At 46.2% G+C, this 13,282-nt stretch overlaps 1 protein-coding gene across 1 annotated transcript in view; it reads right to left on the reverse strand.

Moving 5' to 3' along the window:
* The window catches only part of gbe1b (glucan (1,4-alpha-), branching enzyme 1b), a 119,775-nt gene that overhangs the window by 12,274 nt on the left and 94,219 nt on the right, over positions 1-13,282 (reverse strand). Inside the window, exons 13-14 of the mRNA XM_084446998.1 lie at positions 10,639-10,823; positions 6,929-7,059 (exon numbers count right to left, since the gene is read on the reverse strand). Coding sequence (XP_084303124.1) covers positions 6,929-7,059; positions 10,639-10,823 — 316 coding nt within the window. The remainder of the gene's footprint in view (positions 1-6,928; positions 7,060-10,638; positions 10,824-13,282) is intronic.

Consider the following 13,282-nt stretch of genomic DNA (forward strand, 5'->3'; position numbering starts at 1 on the left):
TGCCTCGTTCTGTCCCGGAGCTGGGAAAACTCGGCTTTTTGCTGTCTGCTTGTCTGCTTTGATAGTGATGATTAAAAAAAGGGCGTCTGTTTGTACTGAGGGAGGAGGAGACGTTCCCTCGCCACTTTCTGACAGAACAAACTCCTTTTGTTGTGGATATTTTAGGATGATAATCAAAAGACACAACGGGGAATCATCTTCCAGGAGTACATAATTGTTCAAAACCCTGTATTTACAAAATGGAAAATTTCAGAATATTGAAAAGAACATTCCAATTTCTGTTTTTGAACATAAACTTACATATCTGTTTAAAATACATTTACAGTAATTGGTCCCAGGGCTGGGAGGCATAGGTAGTCCCATCTTTCAACTGAGAGGGAAGAAATAAAATCACCAAAATGGGGTTAGGAGGTTTTGACCCGACAGCAGCGGTATGCTGAGGCATTGATGTTGTTATTTCAACATGAAAAAACCCTCACCTAAAAGAGTATGACTGTATGGGTTATAAAGGTATCATGCTTTTCACACATTTGAGATAATTGAAGTATTACTTGTGTGTGTGTGTGTGTGTGTGTGTGTGTCTGTGCACGTGTATGTACATCTTTGTGTGTGTGCGCGTGTATGTGTCAGTGCTCGTGTGTATGGGGGGTGATTTGTGCCATGTATCTGCTAACTGAGCAAACACACGTGACGAACGTCGCTAGCTTCCACGTGTTCTTAACGCCATGACCAATGACGTTACGAACGTCGCCGCCGCTAGTTAGTCTCTGCAGAGCTACAGTAGATGCACAGGTTAGAGCACTGCTACGTGACTATCAGCGTGTCGGAGCTACGTGACTATCAGCGTGTCGGAGCTACGTGACTATCAGCGTGTCGGACCTACGTGACTATCAGCGTGTCGGACCTACGTGACTATCAGCGTGTTGGACCTACGTGACTATCAGTGTGTCGGACCTACATGCCTATTAGCGTGTCGAACCTATGTGACTATCAGCGTGTTGGACCTACATGACTATTAGCAAAAAAAAAAGAAAAAAATCGCTAGTTGTGCTTACATAGAGCATAGGCCTGTTGTGGTTTTCAAATGCCATGATCTTTAGAAACGTCTTTCGAAACGAAATAGCTTCCTCACTTGCTCCAGCACGCATTCGCACAGCGCGCAATCGTTGCTCCAGCACGCTGTGCGCATGCGTGCTGGAGCAAGTGAGGAAGCTATTTCGTGTCTAAAGACGTTTCTAAAGATCATATTACAGAGGCATGTGAAAAACAACACAACAGGCCTATGCTCTATGTAAGCACAACTAGCGATTCATCAAGACAGATTGATGAAAACAACCGTTTCGCGGCAGAAAATAGATTTTTAGAAACTGCATTCTAAGTGCCCCGACCACCGCCATTACATGGATATATTGGCTGGCGCTGGATTTTAAATTTCTTCTACATGCCTCCGAACTACACCAAAGTGATCTCGGTGAGTCAAACGTCTTATAATATGTCGTAAATAAGGTCCAGGTTGTCAAAAACGAGCATTGTCCTTTAAATGAAGAACCCTTGTTAACGTTCTTAGATCAAGAATGAATGAAAAATGTCAGTCACTCAGTAGCCTGCACCCAACTGTCGACAGTGTACACATTTCCATGGTAACAACATTGCTTGAGGATTGTGGGAAGTGTAGTATTTCTCAATGCTACCGCGAATAAAACGTGTTTTTCTTAAAACAAGGTTGATATCATATGGACTTTTGGTTTCAATCGTAAGGATTTCCGGTCACAATTCGTCTGATGAATTATTAGCAGGGTTCATGACTGAATTATCGAAATATAAGGATTTCAAAGAAAGGCTCTGGGAAATTAACATGGGATGCTAATGTGGTGGAACCTCACTGACACGCTCTATACAGTGGGGATGGAATGGATTGTGCCGTAAGAGATGGCACAAACCAGCCGCCATATGTGTGTGTATGTGTGTGTGTGTGTGCACGCATGCAAATCTGTGTGTGTGTTTAAGTGTGCATGTGTGTGCATGTTTGTGTGTGTGTATGCACATGGTTGTTTGTGTGTGTGCGTGTGTTTAGTGTGCATGTGTGTACATGTTTGGGTGTGTATGCACGTTTGTTCTTGTGCGTGCGTGTGTGTGTGTGCTAGAATGTGAACAGGGTAGTGATGGCTATTCACTGTTCCCTAGCAGCCCAGACTGGGAAACACGCTCCAGCACAAATTGCTGGTTGGAGGCTCTCAGCAATTAGATCTTTGTTAGTGGCTACAGATGGCAGCTGCAATAGCTTGCAGTTCAACTGGGAAGTATTGTGATCGTTGCAGCCTGGATGGATCAAGGGAAAGATTTAAGAACACAGTCAGTTTTACCCAATGATTTGAAAGCAAAGAAACTGGTCCAGAGCTCAGTGATTAGCGCCATTGATGACCTGAAAACAATCTGTCTGTGCTTGTGATCGCAGGGCAGGCCAGTGCTCATCGTCTCCGACAGACCAAGATCTCACCTGCCTGATACTGGCACCCTAGTAGCTGTGAAGCAGGAGAGAAATGTGTGAACATCTGAAGAACGTTAACTTTCAGATTTTGACGCCTCAGTTCTTCCTGTCCCTGCACCATGGTCAGAGAGACGACTGATGAGTCTCAATGTTCAGAGGAAAGAAGCTCATCTGGCAAATGGGAATGATCCAGATAGCAAGCGGATGTGTAATTATTCTGGGCCATATATGGGCTGGAACTAAGCCACAAGGGCCAGATCTGGCCTGTATATGGCCCAGATCCGCTTGCTATCTGGGTATCTTTGTGGAGCCAAGGAAAGGCACGCACATCCAAAAGTTGTCACAGGTGCTGGACCAAAAAGAAGCATATATGAAGCATTTTTAATATTTGTATATCTGCTTTATTTGTATATCTTCGTTCTTCATTTTACCTTATGGTTCCAATAACTTATTGTCATATTTGATTTGTTATTTGGATGCAGATTAGGACACTCCCTGGTAACCTATACCTGCTGTGTATCCTATTGGAACCTGAACTTTAAACCTTGACCTAGTTACGGTCCAGTCCATCCACTTTTTCCTGATGTGTATATATTCCCCCCAACACTCACATATGGTATTGCACCTGACGAAGGCCATACGGCCAAAACGTTGTGCCTTAATACTAATACTATTGGGAGATAATACTACAGTGTGCAGATTTTTTCTCATTTTCATGATATCTTTGTGCACATACAGGCATCCATCTTTACTGCCTTTAAATACATGTAGAAACCGTGCCCGAGTAGGGGCAGAGATACCCAACTCAAACAGGGGAGAGAGCGCCTATGTGTATGTACAGTATGATACCACAGGCTGAGTCAGCAGACCGCAACACAGACCGCGCTCTCGTTCCACCGATCAGGAGACCTACATATTCAGAGATGACTGCTGACACAGCTATATTACTCCCAATCACATTCGAGTAATGGCCCCTACAAAGACTTGAGAAAATGATGACCTGACACAATCCTAGCCGCCTGTTGGCTCGATGCATATCAGTCCAATATCAGCCCTGACAGGTAGGGCTTTCATGAGACGATCCAACTGGGATTTCAAATACTCTAACCAGCTCCATAAAGCGCTGTGCCAGGAGGACATGTCCACTGAGAGAGAAGGGGAGAGATATTTCTTTATTTCTTTCTTTTTTTACTTCTTTTTTTTTTTTTTTTTTTTTAAAGTGCCTGTCGAAAAGCTGATGTCGACAGAATTTTAAGGGTCTGTGTTTTTGGTGAGGTGCTTTACTTAGGGGGAAAACTTCCTCTCTTTTCTCCTGTGAGAAGACTCTTGAAAGATATATAGCAAAATAGAGACGGGAAACTATCTTCGCTGGTGAGAGAGGAAGGTCACATCCTCACGTCCGCTTCATCACAAAACTACTGCTGTGATGAGGGGAGATCACAGCTGAGCTGAGCTTTTATCTTCTTATCTTATCTCTCTTTTTATGCTTTTTATGCTACCTTCCCTGTGCTGAGTTTCATATTTTTAATTAGGCTACATTTTACTTATATTTGCCACTGTATGTGTTTTATCCTGTGTTTTGGTGTACTGTTGATTATTTGTAAAGCACTTTGTAACATTTGTTTAAAAAAGTGCTATATAAATACAGTTTATTATTATATTATTACCAGGGGAGATTACTATACATACTGTATGGACAGGGTTCTGTTCTCTTCCAGCCAACTCCTGACAGAAGCATAAGAGACAGCAGTAACAGTTGGAGACTACAATAGGAGTAAAACTTTGTATCAATTCTTGGGAGTCAATCATGGGCATGTTCCCATAGATCAGGGGTAATCAAGTAAAGTTCTAGGAGGTCCATTTTGACAAAGTGGCCTCAAGCCAGGGTCCGGTGGTGATGCGTGCGTTTTTTATGCCCTCAACACAGATTTGTTTCCTTTTATATTCCTATCAAATTATTGTATAGCAGCAAGTATGTTACTGTGAAATACGCATGGAAGTTAAAATATTGTTCACTTCAGTTGTATATCCCCAACTTAATTTAAAATCAAATTAAGTAGCCTGGGCTACATTTCAACAACATTTCAACCTGTTTATTGACACTTCACATTTAGGAGGGATTTCACATTTAGGAGGGATTATAAATAAAAAGTAGGCTACTATAAACTTGAGTAAAATGAGGTCTACATCTAAAAACAAGGTAGCTTTTGAAATATATGAAACAAACAGGTTTAGAGCTACCCGCGGGGAGAATGAATATATACGACTCGGTCCATTCTTGATGGAACGCCCCATTTTCAACATCTATTTTTCTTATTTTAGAGCACGGCATGTATAGGCTGACGTTACTTCTGTCTTGTAGTATCTCTCTTCCCTCTTCGTTTGTCCTTACGTTTCTCTGGTCATGCAGTGTCCAACTACAACTAATGTTAGCAAGGAATCGCTCTGATAACAGTAACGTTAACGTTAGCTAGGCTGTCACGTGTAGACTGGGTGACGTCAGGCAATGAACATGCAGATTCGATTGGCTAGTGACGCATGAGATAGTAAACAAATGCCGTAATATACTACAAAGGCTGCGGAGGCTCAAACTAGTTGCCTATGCTCTGTCAAAAGGGAGAAATTCTCATTGATTTATGAGGTTATAGACGCGGTCCGGATTAGATGGCTTCTGGGTCCGGATCCGGACCGCGGTCCGCCTGTTGGTGATGGCTGCCATAGATGATGTAAAACAGCTGAAGGACTAAAAAGCTACATCAAGCGCTGTAAGAGCAAATGCATTTGCCATTCAGCTGGCAGACATGAGGCTGACATTGATTGTGTTTATTTCCAAAGGCGGGGGACCAGTCTCCCAGCTATAATTTCTCAAACACAATATCGATGTGCTTCTCCACCATATACCGTACAACGTTTGACCCCACCAAACGAATGAAAAGGTTTAGGTGTGTGACGGCTGGGTTTAATGAAAAAACACTTTGGACTCTTTGGGCTTGTCTTGTTTGCGTCCTCCGCTTACCACTGACACTTTCATCCGTCTTCTGCCCTAATTGGAACCTCGGCACACATTCCCACCGGAGGACTCACATCTCTTCACACAGATAGTGACACACACAGACACACACACCCGCACCAACACACATACACACACACACACGCACCATTGACTGTACTTTTCTCACACACAGCACATTTGCCTGAACTGTTGTGTATAATGACAGGCAGAGCTTCTCCCTGTCTGAGGCATCTCCTCACACACCAACAGAGGAGACAGCACATCCCTTCCTTACTCAGTGACGATAACCTAAAACGAAAAGGGGGGAAATGGGCACTCTCAAAAAAAAGTTTTAACTGCTTTTAATGCACATGTACAGCAGACAATACGAGGTAAATGCTGACGAAGGCTGGATGGGGTGAAACTTTTCGTTGTCTGCTGTATATCAGCATTAAAAGCGCTTCAAACTTATTCGAGAGTGCAGATCAACCCCCCCCCAAAAAAAACCAGCCGTATTAAAAAATAACAATGTGGAAATATTATGAATGTTTTCAGGTTATACTGTACACAGTCATGTAGTTGAATACATTGAACGATGCATCTTATTTGACCCTCTGAGCCCCAGACGTGAACTAACACTCCCTCGCCAGTTTTAGCTGGGTGGGTCAAGCCTGGTTGGATCAGCACTCAACCCAGCACAGGGAGAATGAGACAAATGTCCTTGATCACTCCCTCTACATGTAAAGCCAGCATCTTGCTGTCCCCATCAATTTACATTTGAGTCATTTAGCAGACGTATACAGGAGCAATGTGCTGACTCATATAACATCACTGCCCTACGATGAGCTGAGTCATATAACATCACTGCCCTACGATGAGCTGAGTCATATAACATCACTGCCCTACGATGAGCTGAGTCATATAACATCACTGCCCTACGATGAGCTGAGTCATATAACATCACTGCCCTACGATGAGCTGAGTCATATAACATCACTGCCCTACGATGAGCTGAGTCATATAACATCACTGCCCTACGATGAGCTGAGTCATATAACATCACTGCCCCACCACACAACATTGACGGTTAGAATTCTAAACAAAGGGAGATATTCTCAAGGAAAACATCCCCCATTAAAAACCCTGGTCTCCGCTTCAAAGAGGGTTGAGAGAGGAGAGGACTGACAGACAACCAGACATCCATTTTGGACCGATCTGACTGTGGACCTGCATGAGATTTCACAACAAAAGAGCATTATTGTTACCATGACTGCAAACATACCGTTCCTGTAATTGTGCTATCTGAAGGACCCATACTAATGCAAGAGCCACTCATACCTGTGCCACTCCATATCCATCACCACCTGCTGCCGCTCGGCTTAATGGCTGTCCAGCTCTTAGCTGTGTGAAGGCAAACAGAGGAGCTGCTGACGCGGATGAAAGGATACTTCCCTGGGGAGCCCACCGCCACGCGGTAGTCCTGGTAGCTCTTGGTGGGATGGAAGTTAAAGATGAACAGGACGTTGGCTCTTTCAAACACTATCACCTTGTCCCCCTCGTGCTGGGCACTGACAAACGCCTGGGGACGAAGAGAGAGAGAGAGAGAGAGAGAGAGAGAGAGATACAGAGAGAGACAGACAGAGAAAGAGGTGGACACAGACAGACAGACAGAGAGAGAGAGAGAGAGAAAGAGACAGACACGGATAGAGAGAGAGAGACAGACACGGATAGAGACAGACAGACAGACAAAGAGGTGGACAGAGACAGACAGAGAGAGAGATGGAGAGAGACAGAGAGAGAGAGACAGAGACAGACAGGCAGACAGAGAGACAGACAGACAGAGAAAAAGGTGGACCGAGACAGACAGACAGACAGACAGTGAGAGAGAGAGAGAGAGAGATAGAGAGACAGACAGAAAGACAAAGAGGTGGACAGAGACAGACAGACAGACAGACAGACAGACAGAGAGAGAAAGAGAGAGAGAGAGAGAGAGAGACAGATAGAGAGACAGACAGACAGACAGACAGACAGACAGACAGACAGACAGACAGACAGACAGACAGACAGACAGACAGACAGAGAGAGAGACAGACAGACAGACAGACAAAGAGGTGGACAGAGACAGACAGAGAGAGAGATGGAGAGAGAGCGAGACAGAGAGAGAGAGATGACCGTCAACTCAAGGGAAGCTGTTGTATAAAACAGAAGCAGTAATCAAGCTTTACTGACAGACTCGGACAGATTCCATTAGTAGACGGAATCAGACATATTCGATGAGAAAGAATCAGTCACAGTAGATTTTGGCAGTAGACATTGTCAAAATGATTGACTCCCAGGCTGTTGGCTCCGGGGGGATAAGCCATAGACGTAAACGGAACAGTCTTGGGAAATTCAGGTGCCCCGAGTGGTTGGAGGAACACAGGCAGTCCACGGCAGCTGCAGATGATAAAGCCGCCAATCTCCCGCGGCGCAAGCCACTGTTAACGTGTCATTAGCAGAGATTATCAATGTCAACCAGCCCCCTATTTTTACCACCTCGTCCCCTCAGCCAATTTCAGAGCTGAATATTCGCTGCTGGGAGGGAGATAACGCCTGTCCTGATTGGACAGGCTGCGGACGAAGGATGGAGGTTAGATCGTGAGCTCACAATTTCAGAAAGTACAGTCGTTTGTTCCTGTTTGAAACTTCCCTTGCAGGTTTCTGACTAGAGATGCAGTGCTACTGTAGCAGGCCTAGACCAGGGTGGGCAGGGTGAGCAGCCTGGCGTTACCAGACCAGGGGGAGGGCCTATGGGCCTGGCATTACCAGACCAGGGGGAGGGCCTATGGGCCTGGCATTACCAGACCAGGGGGAGGGCCTATGGGCCTGGCATTACCAGACCAGGGGGAGGGCCTATGGGCCTGGCATTACCAGACCAGGGAGGAGGGTCTATGGGCCTGGCATTACCAGACCAGGGAGGAGGGTCTATGGGCCTGGTGTTACCAGACCAGGGAGGAGTTGAGTGCAGTACTTAACAGACTCGTGGGTCTACCAGACCAGGGTGCTCCCCCAGAGTACCAGCCCAGTCCAGAGAACACCGTTTGGGTTTAGCTCACAGCTGGAGCTCCCAGATGGTCTCTTCACTAACAGGGCCTTCGTTCAAGCTCTCTGCTGCAGAAAGAGAACACCACCCACTCGCCCCAGCCAAACCTCCCGTTCCAACTACAAAACATGCTCCCCTCGTGCCTGGGGGGGTGGGGGGGCCTGAGGGAACAGCAAGTCATACATCTGCTCACTACCCCCCTGTACAGTTACAACCACCCTTGTACAGCACGGGACAGCGGTAGACCTGTGGTCAAAGAATAGGGCAGTGTTAGGGCTCCTGAAATGTCACTGGTTCGAATCCCTGGTGTGGCAGATCAAATCTGGTTGGTTTCACTTGCCTATGTTACCACCGCTGTGGTTGTGCCCTTGAGCAAGCACTTAATCTACATGGCCCCAGCTGAGTAGTACTGTGGTAGCATGCTGTGCCCAGCTGTATGTGTGTGTGTGGGGTGGGGGTGGGGGGGGGGGGGGGTGTAGCATGCTGTGCCCAGCTGTGTGTGTGTGTGTATGTAGCATGCTGTGCCCAGCTGTGTGTGTGTGTGTGTGTGTGTGTGTGTGTAGCATGCTGTGCCCAGCTGTGTGTTTGTGTGTGTGTGTGTGTCTGTGTGTGTGTGTTCCCCTGTCCTCTGGTATATATGTGCCCCCAACCCAAGGCCAACGCTGCAAAGAAAATCTATCCTCAGTCAACTCGCCTCGTTAAATAAAGATAAAAGAAAACAGTCTTTGGTTTAATGTGTGAATTACGTTACACAATGCTGACCCACACATTAAATAAAAGCCATGTCCAATCAGTGGGGGAAAAACAACAGGAGAATGGATGTCCCCAGGGAGGACAGGGACAGGGACAAGGACAGGGCCTCCAGCACAGCGCTCCCTGAAGCCCCTCACAGATGGCTCACAGCATCCAGGTGTGGAGGACTCCACTGTGTGTGATCAAATCTGAAGGCCAAATGTACATTTACCACCAGCTGTTACTGTACCTCCTAAGAGAGGCTCATCCCCTCCTCCTGTTTCCACTGAGGGAGAGAACAAATCATCCATCCTCACACCAGACAAGCATCTCCAGGTCTCCACCCTCCACTCTCCTGTTCCTCACACCAGACCAGCATCTCCAGGTCTCCATCCTCGGACCAGACCAGCATCTCCAGGTCTCCATCCTCACACCAGACCAGCATCTCCAGGTCTCCACCCCCCACTCTCCTGTTCCTCACACCAGACCAGCATCTCTGGGTCTCCATCCTCGGACCAGACCAGAATCTCCAGGTCTCCATCCTCACACCAGACCAGCATCTCCAGCTCTCCCCATCCCAGCAGGGTCAGGGGGACAGAACACACCCCTGACTGATTGGCTAATATGGGGAAATGACCCCTGGGAGTCAGATCCAGTGTGTTTTGTCCTAATTAGCCTTTTGTAAAACATTTCCCCTTTGGCCGCGTCCATGTGGCGGCGGAGAGAGAGGTAGAAGTGAAGCTAAGGCCAGGGAAGGTACCCCGTAGCAAGGTGAAGCAGCTGTAATCTGGATGCTAGATCGTTGGGGGAGGGGGGGGGGGGGTTACCAAATCAATTACACAGACTCACTCCTAATCCCCGGCAATTCAGCCACACGCTCGTTATTTGCATTATCCCATTACTTTAATATCAGGCAGCGAGGAGTAGAACACTGTGCCACATCATCATTCCCACATGCTTCAAATCTCTGCCAGAGCCAAGCTGCCGCGCGAGGAAATCCATTACTGTTCACCTTGACAGCAGTCAGAGGAACAAGACGTTCCCAGAATTAAGCCCCCCGGACGGAGCATTCATCTCAGCCTGTCTGGAAACAGCTCCTCGGTCTGAGAGCAGGCAAGCCATGGTAAAAGGGATAGCACATAGACAGGGTATTACCGATACCACATAAACCTGGTAGCATGAAGAGCATCAGCTTTGGTCCGAGGAAGAGGGACTGCAAGCCTATTCCTATCTAATCCTTCTGATACAACACAGCCCATCTACCATCTTTAATAGTACCGGCGTCCTACAGTATGACACTCAATCGTGTGTGTGTGTGTGTGTGTGTGTGTGCGTGTGTGTTACCTGCGAAGCAGCCAGCCAGCCGTACTTGTCCTCGGTTCGGTTCATGTCCCGGTCGAAGGCGTAGAGCTGGTCGTAGCGTAGGTGGTCGGCGTCCAGCAGGTTGTACTGCCTGCGGGCGTAGTGGTAGCTTTCATTGTTCCCCACCCGGGGGAAATCCAGCCACTCCGGGTGACCGAACTCATTGCCTGCATTGACGAAAAAAGCAGATCTTTTACAAACTGGAGCACGTCCTGTATCTGGAGGCCAAAGTGATGCAACTTTCATGAATGCAACATAGTTGAGCATTGACAAACATGCCCATGAACGGCCTCTGCAGCACGCACAGAACTGCGCTCTTTCACAAATAAGCACGTCAAACTTCCCAAACCAAAAGGAATACATTATCAACCAAAAACACAAGACAAGGACGAATGCTACTATAAATCTCAGATCTGTCATTTTATTCCTACTTTCTGCAACAAATGTATTAAAAATGGGAATTTACCAGGAGGTATGCACAGAGAGCTTGTCATGAGAAAGAGAATAATTCACAACAAGTGCACAGTGAACCGGTCGTCCCCCATCCATGATGCATGTCGTTAGCATGTGCAGTTGTTGAACGTGTTTGTAGTGGACCTTTTGTTTGGGGAATGTAAGCATTTATTCAAAAGAAAGTATTGAATTAAAACATCTGTGATTAAAATAGTTAATATAAAAAGAGCTTCAAGCGATTTACAGTCAGACTGAAATTTTAAATACTGTATTATTATTTATATTCTACACCTTTGCAAAACTCTTTCTTCCTCCCCAGCGACAGCGCAGGGTGAGCGGTAATGTTTTCGGTGGCGTGATTGTTCATTTCTTGGTTTGTTTGTTTGTTTCTTGGTGTGTGTGTGTGTGCATTAGCAGGATTACACAAAAACTACCAGACCGATTTTCATGAAACTCATTGCACTCACTGCATTCATTGACAGAAGTTTCAAATAAAATTTCAGAAAGATACAATTTTATACTATCATTTCACTAAGAGGGTGGGATACTACGTGGGCGGGGTCAAGGGTATTCTCCTTTCATCTTGAGTGACAGCTAGTGGGTGGACCAGAGAACAGAGACACTAGAGAACAGACAGAGCAGAGAGACTAGAGAACAAAGAGATCAGAGAGACTACTAGAGAGATCAAAGAGAGCAGCCAGCAGGGAGACTAGAGACAGCAGAGAGAGAGAAACTAGAGAGATCAGAGAGACAGCAGAGGAACTAGAGAGACTACAGAGAGCAGAAAGACCAGAGGCTAGAGAGAGATCGGAGAGACTAGAGAGACTAGAGACCAGAGAGGGCAGAGAGATTAGAGAGAAACTAGAGAGCAGAGACAGCAGAGCAGATAGACCAGAGGCTAGTGGGTGGGCAAGCAGCAGAGAGAGTCCAGAGAGAGACCAGAGAGAGTAAAAAAAATAATCAGAACCCCCTTGATTACCCAATCACAATGGAAGAACTAGAAAACAACATCAAAAACTCTGATCTGGCAAAGCATGAGGAGCTGACGGCATCAGGACAGGGATGCTGAAGCACAGCAGCCCTGAGCTGAGACAGGCCGTGCTTAAGTTGTTCAATTTCCCTCTTCAATCAGGCTGCTGTCCTAAGATCTGGAGCCGGGGGCCGTGTTCTCCCAAAACATAAGAGTGGAGATAAATTTGACCCGTAGAACTACCAAGGCCTCTGTGTGAGCAGTAATCTAACAACTACCCAGGCCTCTGTGTGAGAGTAATCTGTGGAAGGTGTTGTGCAGCATTATCAGTGCCCGGATGCTGGTCTTTATGGAGCACAATGTCCTGACTGAAGGGCAAATTGGCCTTTTACCAAGTCACTGCACTACTGATCACGTTTACACCCTGCATTCTCCAATTAATCATCACGTACACCAACAAATGGTAAAATGTTTTGCATGTTTTATTGATTTAAAAAAAAAAGCTTTTGATTACATTTGGCAAGAGGGATTATATCCTAAAATTATCCAAATCATGTAAGTTTATGACATCACTTAGTCAATGTATGTCAGTAAAAATGTGAAGTTAAGATAAATAATTAAGCAATACAACAACATATCTCTTCATTCAAGGGAGAGGTGTTTTTCATGGCAATAGTTTGTCTCCAACTCTATGTAACATCTACATTAATGCAATGCAAACATCTACATTAAGGCAATACTGTTTGCAATCTGGAGCTCCTGGACTAACCCTTAACAATAAGGAAGTTAAATTCCTGCTCTATGCTGGCGACCTGGTGCTGCTGTCACCCACACAATAAGGACTACAGCAGCACCTGGACCAGTACGATCACAAGGACTACAGCAGCACCTGGACCAGTACGATCAAAAGGATTACAGCAGCACCTGGACCAGTACGATCACAAGGATTACAGCAGCACCTGGACCAGTACGATCACAAGGACTACAGCAGGACCTGGACCAGTACGATCACAAGGACTACAGCAGGACCTGGACCAGTACGATCACAAGGACTACAGCAGGACCTGGACCAGTACGATCACAAGGACTACAGCAGGACCTGGACCAGTACGATCACAAGGACTACAGCAGGACCTGGACCAGTACGATCACAAGGACTACAGCAGGACCTGGACCAGTACGATCACAAGGACTACAGCAGGA

Source organism: Borostomias antarcticus, assembly GCF_949987555.1.
Source record: "Borostomias antarcticus genome assembly, chromosome: 1".
Lineage (NCBI taxonomy): Eukaryota > Metazoa > Chordata > Actinopteri > Stomiiformes > Stomiidae > Borostomias > Borostomias antarcticus.